Consider the following 19,591-nt stretch of genomic DNA (forward strand, 5'->3'; position numbering starts at 1 on the left):
AAATACGACTTAAATTTTTCTCTTTCTCCTCTTTCTCTTCGTCCGAAATCAAATAATGTACAACCTTTGCCGTTACAAGTATCGATATCAATACTGAAACGATATTTTACGGTCGGACTGTGTTGACAGTCTGTTAACCTGCCTGTACTGGGCTGGGCGCTGAGTGTCGAGCGATAGACGAAGACGACTGGCACTGCAGTATTCTCGCGACTGACGAGTGGCGAGGCTGTGTTTGTGTTACAGAAATTCTGAGGGGTGAAAAGGTCATACATCTGTATATATATATTTGTCAGTTATTAGGCCTATGTATTGCTTCAACCGAGATATGTAACTTTATTGATGTTATTATTTCAGTCAAACAAGATCCATTTTCCTTTTGTGATGCAATAAAACATAAGACAGCTCTAGATTCTAGACTCTATTAAAATTTATAACGTAGATCTAGATAGTCTGCTGAGAGTCGAGAGGCAGCGTGTAAGTAGTTTTTGGCCCTAGATCTAGATTCTAGATCTAGACTAGATTAGTAATGATTTGAAAAAGAAGACATGTAATTTTGACCATTGCAGTTGGATTAAGCATGGTTTCTCGAATCTTGCTCTAATAATTCAAAACCAAATGAAATGTCTGTTTATTTGTCAAAAAAACAAAACAAACAAACAAACAAAAAACAACAACCAAACAAACAAAAACCCACAATTATACTGAGCTCCCAGCCTTTTAGATTTATGCACGCAAATAGACTAGCCCAATATCTTATTTCTGCTTTCACTGCTGCAGATTTATTTTAATTTTGAAAAGTTATAGATCTAGATCTAGATCTAGGCCTAGACCTAGTTACTTTGACTTTATCAATGGAAGTGTCTATAATGTTCTCTAACGTACAAGAGAACGTGTACAAGCTGTCTACATTCTCTAATGTTCAGTGCTTCCAATTTTTCGCCATTGTTCAGTTTCCTCCAGACCTCATCTGCCGATTTGATGCCCGCCGCCTCATTGATACCCCCCCCCCTTCCTCCATGTTTCCGACTTTCTCACTTTCTTCGTTGTAAAAAAACCTACATCTTGATCTATGTTGCGTTGCCTTTCCTGAAACAGTGCTGTAAATATAAAGCTTAAAATTTACCTCTTGCTGGAGGTTCAGATGGCCGAATGAACAGCATGTCTGCGGTTGAGGTCATGCAACTATTTTATAAGCGTGGGAACAAATCCCGGTTCGCGGAAGTTTTTTTTTCCCCTTTTCTTCTTCTCCTCCTCCCCCTCCTCCCGACTGACCAAACATTTTTTCCCATAATAATAATTTTTAATTGTAGCTTTGTAGTTTTTTATGTAATGATGAAGCATGCACATTCTGGTTTTGTCACTATAAGAGGAGCTTTTACCTGCAAAGTATTCTTTTCCTTTTACCAATTTAGGCCTGGTCAAGTGGCATACTTAGTCTGTGAGTTTCATTATTTTCTTTGTGAAAGAGCCAAGTTTTAGCTCTTCAATTGCTAATTTTCTTCAGCCTCCGGGGGCTTCCTGCATGCGGCCCCAAGACCCCTGCCAATTGTTCCTCCTGCCAATTATTATTCGCCCTGGTTGGAGGTCCGGGGGCAAATTGTTGGTCAGTCGGGAGGAAGATGAAAAAAAATCAACCTTTCGGGACGGGGATTCGATGCCACGCTTGGAAGCACTGAACATTACAGAATGTAGACAGTTTGTACATTCTTGAAACGTTAGAGAATGTAGACACTACCTATATCAATGGCTTTTATAGGTATTTCTGTACTGCAAGTCAAGAGGTGAAGAATGGATTCCATAAGTGTGCAATGTTATCCACCCATATATAGGCCCTACATATTACATTTTTTATTTGTTTCTTGCAGTAGGCCTACTTCCCAATGCAATATGGCTTTGGCACCAGTTATCTACAACAGGGAGAAATGGATTTCAGAAAATGAAAAATACTTTCTACCACCAGTATGCAATAAAATGATGTAAGTGTATTCTTCCATATGAACTTAGCAAACTCTATTCCCTCTCCTTTCTTTATTCTCTTTCTTTGAGACTTTTGTTCGTAATAACTGAATACAATATTTTCCTTTTTAAAAAGGATGGCCATAAATTCGATATTGGATCTGATCAGTTGTTCAGATATCTTTGTTGTAATTTGTCATAAGTTTTTTTTGGGGATTTTTCTTTGACCTGCTTATGCCGTAAAACATTAGCCCTAAGCACTAAAACAATTTTTGGGTGGTTGGCAGATGTATTGGTATGGTTTGCCCCGTCTTTCCAATCAAACATGCATCCGTCATTTTTATCTTTTCCTTTTCCTTAATTTTGTATATACTCTCTAGTGACACATACAGTACTTCATCTAATCTTTTGCACTTGCATGACTTTTATTGTGTTGCAAGTGCTGTAAAACTCAAACTTAAACTAAAAAGAAAACCCAAACCCCTAGCTAATTGAGATTTTGAAGTATTGTCACGTAGGCTGTTTATAATTGCTACACTTTAAACAGTTAAGCCAGCACTAAGCTTCCCGTCCCCCTCCCCCCTCAATTATTCTTTCAACTTCTTTTTTTTTCTGTAGGCATCAAGATGGGCAAATGAAAGTGTTCTTTGTTGGTGGTCCTAATCAACGGAAGGATTATCACATTGAAGAAGGAGAAGAGGTATGGTAATGGATAATGTGGTCCCGACAAAAATCCCCCCCCCCCCCAATTCAGGAAAGCATTTTAAAAAGGGTTGAGATATAAAATGGCAAAGACAATATGATTGTGATCATATAGAATTTTTGGTTTTGTGCCCAGTTGTTCTTGAGTTCTAGTAAATGTGAGTCTACTCTTTGATAATTAATCACATCATCATAGAATAAGTTAAGCTTTCAAGAAAGGAAGATTTCCCATTATCCATTTACAGAGAGAGGGAGAGGAGGTGGAATGGATGAGGAGTGCAGACAAACCAAAAGACAGACAGAGGAAAATGGAAGTTTTAGAGACACGTTTGTATCTCTAAAAGTTGATCCGGATTTTGTTTAGTGAATAAAGAGGAGCTTTCACTTTCAGTGGTGCAGTCTTTTATTAGAGAAAATTGAAGTAACAGTCATCAAATAAATCAATGGTCATGCTAATGAATTCAACGAAGCTAGTGGGTGGTTGGTCGTGCTCTGGTGTGGTTTGTTCCCTCTTGCCTATAAAAAATCTATCATCCTAATCTCTCCTCCTTTTTTTGTGTTTAATGTTTCACTTTTGTAACTGCTCTAATCTTCTGCACTTATATATGACTTAATTTTGTTGCAAGTGCAGTAAAACTTTTACTCAAGCTAAAGGAATTCAATAACAATCGCAGCAACTGGAAAAATATAATTTTATTGAACTTACTCTAATGGCCACCTGTCCAAGACGACCATCTGTACAAATGACCAGACTTCCCACATTGCCCCTTGAGTTTGTTCTAAGACATTAATTACGTAAATAAGAGGTCCACACCTGTCTAAGATGACTGGTGTTCTCCGCAATATTAGTGGTTGTTTTGGACAGGTTCAGTTGTTTTTTCATGGTAATGTAAAATATTTTAATTGAAGCTTGTCATGTCAGCTCCATTTTTTTCTCATAATTTATCATTTACAGCTCTTCTACATGGTGAAGGGCGACATGTGTCTGAAGGTTATTGAACATGGAAAACACAGAGATGTTCCTATCAAGGAGGGAGAGGTAAATTCAATCTAAAAATTATTGAAAACTGTTGAAGCATATTGAAAACATTTTAATGCTTAATTTCTTTGCTAGAACGTATAGCCATGTATTTTTTGTGACCTCCCATTACAAATGCTCAAAGGACATTTATATATATATATATATAGGAATTGTGGTTGGCAAAGGGTTGAAAGCATACATATGTTTTGAGTTTACAAACTCTGAGGTTATATTTTATAGAACTCTTATAGCTCTTGTTTAAAATTTTAACTGCACCGCTAACAATTTGCATTATAAGGCATCAAGTATGGCACTTCACCATACAGCTTGCATTGTACGCTTCTTAGAAAGTTGAGATTGTTTCAAAATACTATCAGGTGTGCTTTGGTAACGTTGTACAGTAGAACACGACTACAGCGGCAACCGCTACAGCGGGACCATGCCTACAGCGGGACCATGCCTACAGCGGGACCTTACCGGAATCCCCCTTTTTTTCTCTATGTATACTCAATTACCTGTGCTCGGGTTTAGCGGGGCAAGGAAAGGCCCGAACTCGGATACAGCGGGAGAGATCGAGCGAGTTCTATCTGGGGGAAAGGGGATTGGGGGGGGGGGCTGTGGGCGGGCTCCAAACTGGCAGTCAGCAGTGCAGCGTTGTGATTGGCCAGTCCAGTGAGGAATGAGGTGGGGCAGGTGGCAGAGAGAGCTGGTGCGGAGAGACGAAATACGTGAGCCATTCCAAAAGTGATGTGCAGTAGCTTAGAGGCTCTGCATGAGAGCGTATAAGCCATAGCCCTAGGCCTAGGCTAGGCCAAAAGGTAAAAGAAGAGGAGATTCCTGATTCATTGAATTTTGATCGTTGATGCTCATAGGCATATGCACGCCTCCACTTCACCAGTTCTACAGTTGCCCTTTTGGTACTATAGACAGCAGAAGCAACGAAACCGAGGAAAAGATGGCTTCCAACAAGGACGAAAGGAAATGCTTCTCACTCAAATTAAAAGCGAAGATAATCAACGAAGTTGACAAGAAAAGGAAGACTGATCAAAAGTGAAGATTTTATTGATATGGAAGGGAGGTATTCATGGTGATATTTAATGAAATTTTTCGGTAATTTCCCCCCTTTGCATTCCTATAGCAAAAACTCGCTTACAGCCGGATTTTTCTTCTGGAACAAAATGTTCTGTTATAGCCGTGTTCAACTGTAGATTGTAAAATGCATAGAGCTTTCTGGTAAGTAGGAATTTGCACTATGTAAATGCCATTTATTAAATTCATTAACATTTGTTTATTTGTATTACGAAACCGGAATCTATGATGTAATTTTAAGCTCTTTGCCTTGCACACTATGGATATAATTTTTATTCTCTCGAAGGGAAACAGTTTCTATTGACCCTAGTGGGCTAGGTCAGAGCAGCTGGACTTTTTAATGATCATAGTTATAATGTCAGTGGGGTCATGGAATATTTATATCAAAATCATGTTTCTCATCAGTTCAGCAAGAAGAAAGATTTTTTGTTTTTATATTTGCTTGACTTTCAACTGTGTAGAATGTTTCATACAGACTTTTGATATTGTGCAATATATTATTCATTGTTTAGGTTTGGAGGGAAAATTGCCTAGTGGATACTGTTCCTGCTGGGACTGTGGTGTATGATGTTTTCATGTGTTTTTATGTAGACTAGATTGTTGTTGTTATCAATCCAGCAACAATTGGGCTTTTTCTCTTCTGCCCAATGCCATGTAGTGATAAATGCAAGTTTTCTGCAGTTGCTGTAATATTTCATAGAGTGTATTGTCAATATTAGGTCTTAGAGGGAAAAGCGTAGCTCTGATATAATTCAGGGCTGTGCAGTGGAACAGATGATGATGCGTAATCACACCAAGGACAGGTAGTGGGTTATGTGCGGGTACTCTGGTGTGGTTTCTCTTTCTTTCCTACCAAAGGTATATTGTCTTTATCTCTCCCTTTGTTTGTATGTTACTCTCTAGTAGTAGCATCTCTAATCTTCGGCACTTATAAGACATAACTGTGTTGCAAGTGCTGTAAACCTCTTACTAAAACTAAACCAAAGGACATGTTGGTGAAAGATTTGGTTTTATTCTCTGGAAGTAGAAGCTGAGCTGTTTATGCTCAGGAAGATTGGATATGAATTGTGCAAAATGTCTGCAAATAGCGAATATAGTCGAAACTGCTCTAACAACTACCTGTATATAAGACAATCACCTGTGCTGAGCCACTCCCAATTTTTTTCCCCTTGCGTTAAAAAAAAACAAACTTTATAATATAACACTGTGCATGACGGCCACTTTTCTTGTAAACAATGGGTAGCCATCTTAGACAGTTTTGACCGTATATTTGTTTACTTTCAGAAGGGCTTTCACATTGTCTAAGCAGTGTAGTTTACTGTTTGCTGTTTACAGATATTTTTACTTCCTGGGAGAGTTGCTCATTCACCCCAGCGACAGGAGAACACTATTGGTCTTGTCATTGAGCGAGAAAGAGCAGAATCAGAAAAAGATGGCCTCAGGTATTACTTTGTCTGTTGCTACTGTTATCTAGGTTTAGTTTTATCAGATATATGAACTTAAGGATAAGAGTTATGTGATAAAGTGCACACTGTTTTTGTTTTTTTAAAAAACGTTTTACACTTCTCACTGTTGATTGATATTATTCACAAGCTATGATTCTACTTGTTAATTTTTCTGACCTGGTGTACGTCTTCTACCATTTTTGTAGATCTGTAAGAAAATAATTACCACTCTAACCCAAAACTGAATTACAGTAACAATACCAAATCTATTTAAAAAAGGTATTACAGAGTGTGAATGTTGTGTCATATTTCTGCAGTACTTTGTCTTATTTATAGAAATATAACTCCTTATGTGGGACCCAGAGGATCTCCTCTTCATTCTAATCTTGTTTAATTTTATTAAGAAATGTGTGGAATGAGATGAAGCAACGATAATAAAACTGTTTTACAGCCACTCACAGATGTCTCTCCCCCCCCTCTCTATTTCCCTCTCTCTCCTCTCTCTCTCTCTCTCTCTCTCTCTCTCTCTCTCTCTCTCTCTCTCTCTCTCTCTCTCTCTCTCTATTTCTCTTTCTTTCTCTTTTTCTCTCTTTCTCTCTGTCTCTCTCTCTTTGTCTCTGTCTCTGTCTGTCTGTCTGTCTCTCTCTCTCTCTCTCTCTCTCTCTCTCTCTCTCTCTCTATCTCCCTCACTCTCTCTCTCCCCCTTCGTCTCTCCTTCTCTCTTCTCTCTCTCTTTCTCTCTCTCTCTCGCTCTCTCTCTCTCTCTCTCTCTCTCTCTCTCTCTCTCTCTCTCTCTCTCTCATTTTGACTTTATATTATCTGTGGTTAAAAAACAAGGTCGCATTCAGGAGATACTTTTTATTAGAGAGCTTTGTATGAGATTGGTAAAAACAAGTCCCTCTTCATAAGTATATGAACACGTGAACGAAATTCACATATAATTATTCTTATCGTTCATCCCTTATAGGTACTTTCAAGAGAAGGATGGAGTTCCTACTACAGATTCTCTGTATGAAGAGTGGTTCCATTGTACTGATTTGGGCACACAGTTGGCTCCAGTCATAAAAAGGTATTTCAGATTAAAATTACACTTTATATGTAGCAAATTCATAGCAGACCAGATCGTTGTCCTTCTGATCCTGTAGAGGTACAATTTTTTTTTTATAACACTCGGTGACGAATTGCATCTAGAAGTCGGTGAAAAAATTTAAGTCTGCTGGCTATAACTATTTGTGAGGCGTACTGACAAAACGAGTTACTTCTTGCAATCCAAGAATGGAGATATCGGCCGAAAATCGACAATGGGGTCAGATTTATAGATTTTCAATTGATGCTATTTTGTTCAAGTCTTCCATGTCTTATTATTCCATACTTACAAATTATACAAGTTCCACCTATAAAATTGATGTATCAATTTCCATAAGGCTAAAATCCAAGAAGTAACTCATTTAGGCCGCACACCTCACATTTGCTCTCACCCCGTGTTTCAGCTCAGCATGGCTGGGTGTGTATGTTTTATGAGTTACAAAGATTTTTAGTGCGCACATTAAGTTTTATACAATTTGTTTAGCCCACTTCGTTGATCAGTGATCAGCATTACTGCCTTAGGTAATTAGGCATTTATACAACCATGGTTTAAAACTTGATTGCCTCAGACCCTTACTGAGTATTAGAATCTGAAATTTTAAATCTGAAAAATGAAGATTATATTTTATAACCAAATGTTTTGCAATGAATAAATGAATTGTGTTTGCTTGTGGATCTTTTATATGTTGTTATGGGTTGTGAGAACAGAGTAGGCCTATGGTAAAAAATATTTATGGTTTCCATGTATTTGGTTACTACTAGTCTGGTTTATACTATCAATTGTGTGTTAGTGTTAGCATTCATTCAACCAAAGAAGAACTTCTTCACTTGCTAGTTATTTTAACCTACTGCAAGCACTAATAAAGGATACTCTTTGTAATTTTTGATATTCTGGGAGTAGGCCTAATATATAAAAAGGCATGTCATAACATAAAAAGTGAATACTTTGGTGTTTTGATTTGGCCAATGGATATAGAATGATCCTCTTGTCATGTACTTTTGATTCTACTTAATTATTGGACAAATGGAATCCTTTGTGAATAATTGAAGACCACAGGGAAATAACTGGTGATGTTGAAACATAGCCCATTTTTTTTCAAATCCTCATTGTGCAATACAGTAATAACATGATAAGATGAAACCCCTCTAAAATAACCACTAAGTTGATATTTTTACTGAAGAATTAAAAAATTCAAAGAATTCTACGCTTGAAAGAAATATAAAGTCCCTGGATCTTAAATTTCAGTTAGTAAGAAATTGTGATGTCACCACTTTTTTTTCTTTCCTGTAGTAATTGGTTTCTGTGTTTTGAGTTTGGAGTAAATGGTTTCTTTGTTTGACATGTTTAGGTACTTTGCTTCAGAGCAGTTCAAGACTGGGAAACCAATTCCAGGTAATGAAAATAGAATGGTACAAATATACTGTTGGCTGGGAGGTCTCTCTCTGAGTGAAATCTTGTGAATTGCACTTTGTATGCCTGCTGGGAATAATTATTAGTCATTTGTCCATGCTTTGGTTAGGGCTGCAAAAGAGAGCATGCACTCTTACAGTTATCATAAGGATTTTTGCACACCCCTCCGTCCCCTAGTAGGTTTTGGGGAATAAGTAATGCAGTGCATACTAATAGAAGGTACCCCCTTCTGATAGTGAAATGATACTCATAGAAATCATTTCTTCCATACTTGTATCACCTCCGTCTTTCCACCCTTCTTTTAATACATATGTTCTCTTTAGTCGTAAGAGTACATCCTTTGATCAGCAGTTTTGCAGTTTTGAGTTTGCCTGTTAATGAATATTGCTACGTTATCTTTTAAACTTATTCCATAACACCCTGAAATGATTTTTTAAAAGTAGAAACTCCTAATTATATGCTGCAAAGTATCACATCAGGCTCAAGCACTGATAATTTTTTTTAAAGATGTGAATAGGGGCTCTCGTGGCATAGAGATTAAGGTGTTTGTCTCTCACTCTCATTCAATAAGTCCGGGGTTCGAATTCGGGTAGCCACAGAAATTTTTCTTCTCTAAAATTGTTTCCTTTCACCTTCTTTCTTTCTCTCTAGCAATGTTCTGTCGTCTGCTTTCGTCTCCACTTTCTGCTCCCATTCACCTCACATCCTTTGCCACCTCCTCTGGGCTTCTGACTCTTTCTGCAGCTTTTATACTGCAACTCCTTGGCTCCTTCTTACTGCTGTCTTTCAGCCACACCCCTGATCTTATGGTAGGAAAGATCTACACCTAGCCTTCTCGGACAAGGTTGAAAAATCTCAAAGGTCTCATGTGCAATTATGCACTTTAAAGACTCCTTGGTGGTCCAAAATCGATAAGAGTAGGCTTCAGCTGCCATCCGGGCAAAATTCAAAATTTTCAACCCACTGAAAATGTTTAATGTGACCTGCGCACTCATATTATGACCTTATGCAGTTGCGAGCACGGTATTACACTTACCAGAAGATCTGAATTTAGAAATTTTTAGAGATTTAAGAACCTAAAGAAAGGTAAGGGGTTGTTATGGTTTCAACTGAATATCTGTAGACTAGCTGTGCAGAATGAGCCAAATTGTGTTGAGTAAAATCCCACAAAAATAGCTATATGTTCATATGTGCTCACCATAAAATAATCTAACCCGAAACTGGCCCCAAGACGAATTTCAGTCTAGTTTTTGTCGGTCACATCCTTCTCATGAAGTCAAATACAGTCAAACCTGTTGTAACAGCCACCTGTTCAAGACAATCACCTGTACAAATGGCCACTTCCCGCTATCCCCTGGAGTTTTTTTCTCAATTGTAATAACACTTTCTAAGACATCTACCTGTCCTAAGCAAACACTTTTGTCCTTTAAAGTGAGTGGCCAGCCATCTTGGAAAATTTCGACTGTACTTTATATTTGGCTTACTGTGATGAACTAACTTTACAAAGTTGCCTATTCCCTTTTGCTCACCAAGACCAACCCAAGCCATGCTGATCCTATTATCTCTATGTTATCAGTTTCTTCATCTAACAGTATGAGGCAATTCCTCCTCAGGTACTATCCCAGAAAATCCTCCTGTGGTACTAGATGATAAAATTTCCCTTCAAAATCCTTTCAATTTTCATTCTTGGATTGAAAGGAACAGATCGGAAATCAATCAAAAAGGCTTCATTCAGCTGTTTGGAGATACTTATCAGTTTCAGGTAAGTAAATGCAGTTACTGATGTCTTCCTCCCTTCTCCGCACACACACACACACACACACACACACACACACACACACACACACATCGTGATTATCTTTATGTACATTTGGCACATATAGGTTATTCCTTTGGTGTAGTCTGCTTCTTCTATTTATTAAGGTATCACTTAAGTTCTAATCAGTTTTCAGTGGACTGGCCATTATTAGGATGACTGGTCACGTACCACAATTCTACACAAATAAATAAAAGTAAGTAAATAAGCCAATTACACTTTATTGATCAGCGTGGTAATTTTTTGGATTGCAATGGTAAACGTACATACATAAACACATATCAAAGTTCACAAATATACATACACAGAGTAGCAAATACACCATATTACGGGGCTCTCGTGGTCTGTATTTTCATCTCGTACGGTGTTCGCCTTTCATTCAATAGCTCCTGGGTTCGAATCCTGACAGTGGCAGAAAAATTTCTTCCTTAGAAAATGTTCTCCTTTCACCTTTCCTGCTAAGAGTAGGCCAACCAGGCAAAATGCAATATTAATTCTACCAAAACTGGAAATGCTTGTATCTCGTGCATTTATATGACCTTATGCAGTTGCAAGCGTTGTAAAATACTTACAAAAACAAACCATAAAATCCCCCAAAAAACAAACTACACAATATCACACCAATGCAGACAATTTTAGAACATTCCATTGCTGGTTGCCACTGTGCAGCTACCCATTTTTTTTTTGAGTAAGGGTAATTTAGTCTTGCTCAAGGGTACACTTAAGTGACCCCCCCCCGTCTATTTCACCGACATTAGCTTGACATTGTTTGTGAGTCTGAACTCACGAACCACTTTGCCACTGTAGTCCTTATGGCTTTAAACTCAAAACTCAGTGTCTTTAGGGTGTTCCCATGATTAACCCTGTCGTTCTTAGTGCCTGATTTATTTTCTAAGCGTAAACTGTTGTCTAAGAGCATATCTCCTTTTACACAATGTCGCGTAAGAAATGGTCTCCTTACACATGACGCGACGTCTATTCGCACGCAACTGTCGCCTGTCATCTTTCCATGTAGCGATCAAGACCTCGTCGCTCACGACAGACGAGGGGTGTGACAGTTTTAGAGCATCACCATTAGTCAAAATACCTAGCCAAGGAGTGCCCATTGACACACCATGTGTGGTGTGGTTTGTGTGTGTGTATGTGTGTGTGTGTGGGGGGTTCATCTTCAGTTCGACCCAATGCAAGTTTTGTGAATCTAATTTTGTTGTTTTGTTTTTTAATGGACAGCAGGAGGAGTAAGAGGCGGAGAAGAGGAGGAGGAGGACTTACACGGGATTGGCCATGTACGAAATATCAGCGGCTGGTAGAACTCCCACCCGATGGACCTTGTACTTCCTTGTCCATCTTGACATTAAAATATGCCACTTTCTCTCTTCTATGAATTGTCAGTAATGTTAGTCGCGCAACGGCTTAGAAAGTCGCGCGCGGCTAAACATTGCGTCTTGCATAAGGAGACAGTTTCGTCGCTTTTGTCACACGTGACTGAAAATTTGACGCGATGTGGTCGTGCATAAGGATACACACCTTGCGACTTATCAGTAGCGACTGCCACGCGTGACTAAACGTCGAGACATTGGCTTATGTTTACCTCCACTGGGGAAGTGGGATTCATAGATAGCTGTGATTTTTTTCTTTGATATTAATGAAACTGTTCCTCACTCCTGTTGAAGTGCTGATGGCTGTAGGGTGTTACAAGTACGTGTACAGCCTACTTCTTTATCATTCCTCTGTTCTCTCTGCTAACATTTTATGCGTTATGGAATGATAATGAATTATTGTGACAATGTACTTCTTCTTTTACTCAAACAAACTTTTCCTAACTCAATGTTCTTCTTCAAAGACAAATACTGTAAGTTTCAGAGACTGGTAACTTTCTAAAAAAAGACAGCCTTACTCATCATATATTTCTATCAAATGCAACAAAATTTATACATGTGCCAGTATCTCTTTGTCTGTTTTAAATGTAAATGTAGCTTTTAGTCTTTGTGTACTCCAGACTTCATTGTGTATGCGTGCTATCATGGCTTTCATCTTGCTATAAACTCAGTCTTCCACAAAGCTTTTAGCAAGTCTTTGTCTAATGTTCTCTGTGTTTTGCTTGTCATTCGCTCTGTTGATTTTTCACTGATGGATGCCAAATTGCAGTTAATGCTAATGGGGTGTGTGATTGCTTCTAAAACTTTTTAAAAAAAATGTTTTATGTAGTTGTGTTCCCTCTGAGTGGTTGGAGGGTGCCACTTTAAGTCTGTTTCTGTTCTATTCCCTGTTGTTTTCCTTTTGATATTGGAAGTCTAGTCAGTTAGGCTACTGGACTCGTAATGGTGACTTTGTGGATTCAGGGGTTGGAGCCTCAGGCCCGACGTGTTGTCCTTAGGAAAAGCACTTTACACGAATTTTCCTTATTTCACCAAGGTGGGAATGCATACCCAGCCATGGACATCAAACGATCTCGTTAGTATTTTTGTATTTTAGCACTTTAAAATGGCAGCTTGCTTTCCAGGAAGTTGAGATTTTTTCAAAATGTTATTAAGTCTGTTGGGGTAATAATATAGATTTTAAAGTGCCACACAGCTCGCTGTTGAGCTGGAATTTGTGCTATACTCGTACAAATGCTGTCTATTATTGTTTCTGTCTCTCAGCTTATTTACCCCCTGAGTTGCATTTGGTTTGACTTGAAAGAAAAAAGTATTTTCACTGGTGTTAATGCTTGGAAATTTGGTTGTTTGTTTTTTTCTCTCTTCCTTTAAAGCTCAGCAAGCTTCACATGAGTAGTAAACGCCACATGTTATAGCCCTCTATATCTCTCCAAAGGATGACTAACAGAATGTTCCGTTAGCTCAGATACATGTCCAGTCATTCCATTTTTGTGCTATCTGTCCCTCCCATTGAGTTTCAAATTGTAGACTGTCCTGAGTTAGCGGCAAAGAAACCATTTTTCTCTGTTTGGTCGTTTCGATAGTTCTGATAAAGTTGATGGATTTTTGTTTCCTAAGACAATGAAGGCTGCCTGGAAGTGGTCCTACTAAGGCAGTAGGTTTTCTGTGTATCGTATGAAAAGAGTACTTTGCCATTTATGGACACCTTGTTCTGCATTTCTGTAAAGTGCAAGTGGTTGGTTGATGGGCAGTCTGGTGTGGTTTGCTCCTCCGTTTCTGTCGAACAATAAACCATCTGTATCTCTCCACTATCTTTTATTTCTATGTTACTCTCTAGTCTAATGTTTGGCACTTGTGTAAGCTAATTGTGTTGCAATTGTCATAAATCTGTATCAAAAGCAACAAAAAAGAAAAAACTAAATGTAAAGTTTAATTAATCAGATTTTTAATGAAAACTATTCTTATTTTTGGATGGGAACAATAATACAGTGTACTTCGTTCTGTAATAGACATTATTTTTTATTATAAGTGATGAATAATTTTATTAATCTTTTTTGTTAATCCTCTGACCTCAGGAAATTTTACCATGCTCTAAAGCTACTATATATTAGAGTGATTTCCATAAACTCTTGGTTTTTGTTGTCCAGTCTGATACAAGTGTCAGTTATGAAAAGGGCAAAAAAAAAGTAAATTTGATGTGACTATATCTATTAGTTAAATGAGTTCTGCTGTATGACACTTTAAATTACAGTCGAACTGGCTCTAACAACCACCTGTTCAAACAACCACTACCTACTTTTTCTCCTTGTACAGTCAAACCTCATTGTACCACCCCTTGTTGTAACTGCCAGCCCCGCTTACCGCCAGGTTTTGCCAGTGTACAAAAAGGAACGCCTCTATATAAACATAGCATTTTTGCCTTCACACTGCCATTCTCATCCGCCAACTGTCTGAGTTGTATGATTCTTATTTGACTAATGCAAATTCACCTCGCCATACCACCAGTGAACTGACCACCAGATGTACAGACTGCACATGGCACACAACACCCACTAGTTCGCTGCTTGACAATCTTTTTCCCGTGAGATAGACATAGAAAAAGGGAGAGAGATGACTTACGGGTCTGAATACATGTGCAGACATAGAAATAGTGAGACATGACTCGGCTCTGAATACATGTGCATATATATGTATATCACCCACTAAAAGACAGTTCATAAACACAGATTGCACAGCAGAATCATGTTCCTTGACGGTGGGCAGTCGGGGCTGTACTACAAAGGAACCGCACTGAATCACCAGCAGTGCTGTTCCGACAACTTCATGCCTGTCCCAAGGGTGGCAGTATAACTAAGTTTGACTGTACTGTTCTACATTATAATGACACTTCCAGGACATCCAGCTGTTTGAAAAAAAAACCAACAGTTTTCTCCTTGACAATGGGTGGCCATCTTGGACACTTTCAACTGTATTTAGTTAGCACAAAGTCTGCATTGCCAGACTGTTTGATAAGTTTCTAGCACACTTCTTTTGATAAAAGAGTATTGTGGAATTTCAGGTGAGGGTGTACGGCCAAGGTGAAAATACAGACCAGTGTGAGCATGCTGAGACCTGGATTTGGCAGATTGTGAGTTATTTTTTGTTTTGTTTGTGTAGTTATGTGATCATAGTATGTGGGTGGGTTTGTGTATGTGTTTGTATCTAAGTGTGTGTGTGTATCTAAGTGAGTGTGTGCATGTGTGTGTATATGTGCACATTCCTTCATTTGTGTCTGTATATGGGAGTATGGGTATGTATGTGTATTATTAGGGTAGTATGGGTGTGTATGTATATGGGACTATGGGTGTGTGTGTGTGTGTGAGTGTGTGTGTGTGTGAGTGTGTGTGAGTGCGTGCATGCAGTGTAAATTTGTGTGTATATGGGAATATGGGTATGTGTATGTGTTTGTGAATATGTTGTGCATGGATATGTGGAGAGAAAAAAACTACTGTTCTTTTTTTATGCTGTCTGTATTTTTGTGATTTTGTATTGGTTGCTTTTTTTAGTGTGTGTTCTGGTTGTTAAATTGTGGTCTGCTTTTCCTACCTTTTTAAAGGTTGATGTAGTCGTAGTCCTACCTAATCTGTTATTTATTTATTGTGGATTGTAGGTGTTATCATAATTAAATGATAGGAACTATTATATTTCTTTATGATGGATTAATTTATTTCTATATCTCTCAATTGTGGTTGATATGGGGTGGGTGGTCTTGCTGTTAGGCTCTTGGACTCAACAACGGTAAGGTTATGGGTTCGAATCCTGTCCTTGGGAAAGGTACTTTACACAAATTTTCCTCATTTCACCCAGGTTGGAACGGGTACCTGGCTATAGACAGCGAGAGATTTTGTCAGTTTGTTAGTGTTTGAGCGCGTGCAGTCCTCAACTTGCACTGTATGCTTCCCAAGATGCCGAGAATGTTTCTGAGTGTTCTAGGGTCTGCTAGGGTATTAATGGTTGTAAAGCACACAGAACATGCTATAGAGAGTAGATGTGCGCTATATAAATGCCAAAATTATTATTACTATTAATTGATATATTTCCTTTATATGTCAGAACCCTTGATTTTGCTTTGGTCATTCTACTTCTTTTACAGTGTTATTATAGCCTTTATCTGTTCCAGTGGGTGGTTGGAGAGTGTTGTGATGTAACAAGATGTTTACTTACAAGACAATATTAATTTTTGCACAGGGTGATTAAAAAAGAGTGAACCGATTTTATGATGCATTGCTTCAGTTCTCAAACTTTGTTATGATGAAATGAGTCAGTGATCATTTGAAAGAGGAGTTATCTAAATTTTGAATAGCTGAGCCACATTGATGAATTGGTCGGAAAGATCCCCAAACCTCCCAGAGTGTGATTTTTTTCTAGTGGGAATATGAACGTTCATGTTCCACCACCACCCACTTATCTAGATGACCTATAACATCGGATAACAACAGTGGTCAACTCAGTGGGTCATGATATGAGGCAATGCTCCTGGGATGAATTCTCTTTTTGCATTGATATTGCCCATGTTGCTGGTGGTAGCCCATTGAACACTTGTAAGACAGGAAATAAAAGTTGATTGTGAGTACAATTCTTGGCACTTGGCTTGAGTTTTCTATTGCTTTTCTGTATTTAAATTATATAGCGTAATGAAATAGGTTCATTCTGTTTTAATCACCCCTTACATGTAGCCTATTTCAAGGACGACAACGGATATGGCTGCTATCACCATAGAGCCAGCTTGGTTATGTGAAAACTGAATTAGTCACTTTTAAAGACAAGTGGGCTAACCCAGATTTCGGTTGCTTCCAGAAATCTTGACCTACACCAAAAGTGGGCATTGCCCCACCTATAGGAGAAGTTTGTTTTCATTGGTGTGTATATTTGTTTGGTTTTTGCGATAACTCTCCTTGTCTTTTAAAGAAACTAAACTAGGGGAAAATTTGTACTTTCCGTTTTCTCAAAACAACATTTTTCGGGATAGCCTTCTTGTGCTTATAAACGACCAATTTTACTGTTGTGTTGCATGGATCTAGAGCAGACTACAGTCTGGTCGAGGGCTTTACAAAGAACACTACAGGTGTCACTAGAAGGTCCTTCTCATCCTTCTTGTCAGATTTGTTTTTTCTGAGCACTAAATGACGGTTATCAGGTTGATGTGCTTCTTTATACTCGAATGCCTGACCCCCTACCTTTCCTCAATCTGGTAAACTCTTACTGATATTGGTGGACTCAGTTTGTCAGTGCCTTTTCCTTTGACTCGACTAAGCAGGGATAGAATCGAAAGCCTTTCTGCTTCTGGCTGAACTGAACCTCTTCTGTTTGGAATTATGAAAGGATTTGTTTTTCTTTTTAATAGGAAGGAGAGTCATCCGTCACTGTGGGAGATGCTCTGTACACACTGAAAGAGAATGATACGATGCTTATAAGAGCTGGGCAAACGTGAGTGACTTTTTGTTTTTGGGTTGTAAATATCAGGGCTGTTTGCTTGATGGTTATATATTATGTCAATGTTGGTTTCATGTTCTTAGTTGTAAAACATTCCACGGTTCATCAGTTTAAGAATAAAAATAAGTCAGAATAAAGGTCCATTTGAAAGTTCAAATGTATCATATGTGAATTTACATGTTTGCTAGTCTTTATTACTCTGAATTATTTGCAATGTATTTGTTAACTTAAATGATTTTTTTGTTCTGCTGGCTGAGAATTTTGTGTGAGTGGAGGTATAAAATAATAGGTGTTTGCTTATTTTGGTTAAATTTTGAATTCTCCTTTTATTTTTCAATTCCTGAGCTGAAGGCTACATAAGCAGATATTTAAAAGATTTTGGCTGCCTGTTGTTCTTATTATTGTTAATATTGATCTGAGAGTACATGAGCATTTCCCCTCAAGCCCAGTTCCAAAAGGTGATGATTGTGGGTTCACTTCAGTTGCTGTGTAATTCTGTAGTGGGCATTCTTTATGCTTGTTAGAAGGCATTGCTGTCATAACTGCGTCTAGAAATTGAGAGAGACGGGGAGAGAGAGAGAGAGAGAGGGGGGGGGGGAGAGAGAGAGAGAGAGAGAGAGAGAGAGAGAGAGAGAGAGAGGGGGGGGGGAAGGAGGGAGAGTGGGAGGGAGATAATCCACATACTTAATAAAGGCACAGGTAATTTCATTGAAAATTTAACTCAGGGAGACGTCTCCCTCTCTTTGACAAACATTCCTTGTGCTGAGGTATGTTGTTCGTATCTTTTTTTGAAAAATTCAATGCGTGAATTATGTTTTAATTTTGCAGGTACACTTCAAAGCGTTCAGAAAACAGCATTGCCCTCATTTGCTTCCAGGACCCAGCAAAGAAGAAAGCACAGTAAAGTTTTGAAAAAGTGTTTAGAGTTAACGTTGATTTGTGCTTGTTGGAAGAAATTAGAAATCCATAATTCACAGATCCTGGTGGAGAGATGTTGTTTCGTCTGTTGTACCTGCTCTCATGGCTTTTCTTTTGTCTTGCTTTTTCCTCTTCGTCCTCTTGCCTTTCTTTTCCTTGGCTATCATATCAGTCTTCCTGCAAGTCTCTTCTTGCCGCCACCTCCCCTTTATATGTTTATTCCGACTGCTAAAATGCTGCAGAAGTTTCCGAAAACAGATGAGTCTTATTGATTCAAAGTTGGTAGCTTTTTATTGACATTTATAATATTGAATATTGAGAATGAAAAAGATCATCTTATTTAATGCCATGTGCGTTTAAAAAAAGTCAAATTCACAATTTTCAAAATGGAATGTATAGTGTAAAATGTTAGTATTTTGCCTGAACCTTTTTTGTTATTGAACCAAATGAAATGAAACTTTGCAGGTAGACACTACGACATGTTATAGAACTTTGTTGTATGGAGGATCTTTTTGATTGAATAATCACCTTGATTTTTTAAATTGTAAAATTCAATATTTAAATATCTATATTTGCCCCTAAAATTTTTATTTTTTTCTACATGGTGCATGCTCATAAGCTTTCTTGACTACTCTTTTGTTTTTCTCTGACACTTTGCTAGTATTTCGAAACTGATTGTGATTCTCAAGAATTGTTTTATGATTTGTAATTTGATCAGTTTTATTGATGCTTTAACCCTGATGATGAAAGATATATATATATGTATAAGAGTCTTTCACAATCAATAATCCAGGTGTATAAAAACTGTTTCGAGCTTGCACGCTCACTTTTGTCTTTGCTGAAACTGTAACTTGGAGTTTTTGGTTCATTTTGCAAATCGGCAGCTGTTTCCTTGAACTTCATGAGAATGATCTGTGACGATTGTTATTGTTTTTATATGAGGGCATTGATTTCAATACTTTTTCACTGCCTTTGATACTGGTACGTTTTTTTGTCTTAAGATAAACTATTGCTGAAACATATGAAAGAGTGATTGTTTTTCTTCTGCAAACTGACAGATTTCATAAACAATTGTTGAAGTGAGCAGCTTTTTATTTTGATATCATGCTCAAAGTTGAGTCTTGATGCTCAGTAAAGGCACAAAATGTTTACACTACACTCTGTGCTTAAAAGATTCATGGCCTTCAAGAAGTTCTTTATGATTTTGTCAAGTTCAGTCTCTATCAGTAGCATATTGTTGTCTCAAAATTAATCATGATAATAATGATACCATTATATAATTAATTACACTTGACC

At 38.0% G+C, this 19,591-nt stretch overlaps 1 protein-coding gene across 3 annotated transcripts; it reads left to right on the forward strand.

Annotated features, from left to right (window-relative positions):
* Window positions 1-119: 119 nt before the first annotated feature.
* On the forward strand, window positions 120-19,320 carry LOC101863450 (3-hydroxyanthranilate 3,4-dioxygenase). 3 transcript variants are annotated; one of them, XM_005102903.3, is made up of 11 exons: window positions 120-263; window positions 1,866-1,976; window positions 2,575-2,656; window positions 3,614-3,697; window positions 6,104-6,210; window positions 7,181-7,282; window positions 8,649-8,692; window positions 10,324-10,472; window positions 14,964-15,032; window positions 17,289-17,371; window positions 18,206-19,320. In XM_005102903.3, the coding sequence occupies exons 2-11, from the start codon at window positions 1,888-1,890 to the stop codon at window positions 18,279-18,281; spliced, it is 885 nt and encodes a 294-aa protein (XP_005102960.1). In that variant the 5' UTR covers window positions 120-263; window positions 1,866-1,887; the 3' UTR covers window positions 18,282-19,320. The 3 variants fall into 3 exon arrangements, with proteins under 3 accessions (XP_005102960.1, XP_005102961.1, XP_035826844.1); XM_005102904.3 differs by having other exon boundaries at window positions 1,869-1,976; XM_035970951.1 differs by lacking the exon at window positions 120-263 and adding an exon at window positions 420-474.
* The last annotated feature ends 271 nt before the right edge of the window (window positions 19,321-19,591 follow it).

Source organism: Aplysia californica, unplaced genomic scaffold, assembly GCF_000002075.1.
Source record: "Aplysia californica isolate F4 #8 unplaced genomic scaffold, AplCal3.0 scaffold00348, whole genome shotgun sequence".
Classification (NCBI taxonomy): Eukaryota; Metazoa; Mollusca; class Gastropoda; order Aplysiida; family Aplysiidae; genus Aplysia; species Aplysia californica.

What these genes read in the sequence shown, in the direction of transcription:
- LOC101863450 (XM_005102903.3), top strand. Translation starts at nt 1,888, where the DNA reads ATGGCTTTGGCACCAGTTATCTACAACAGGGAGAAATGGATTTCAGAA. An exon ending in CCAGTATGCAATAAAATGAT is followed by an intron (nt 1,977 to 2,574) that starts GTAAGTGTATTC and finishes TTTTTTCTGTAG; the next exon opens with GCATCAAGATGGGCAAATGA. An exon ending in ACATTGAAGAAGGAGAAGAG is followed by an intron (nt 2,657 to 3,613) that starts GTATGGTAATGG and finishes TATCATTTACAG; the next exon opens with CTCTTCTACATGGTGAAGGG.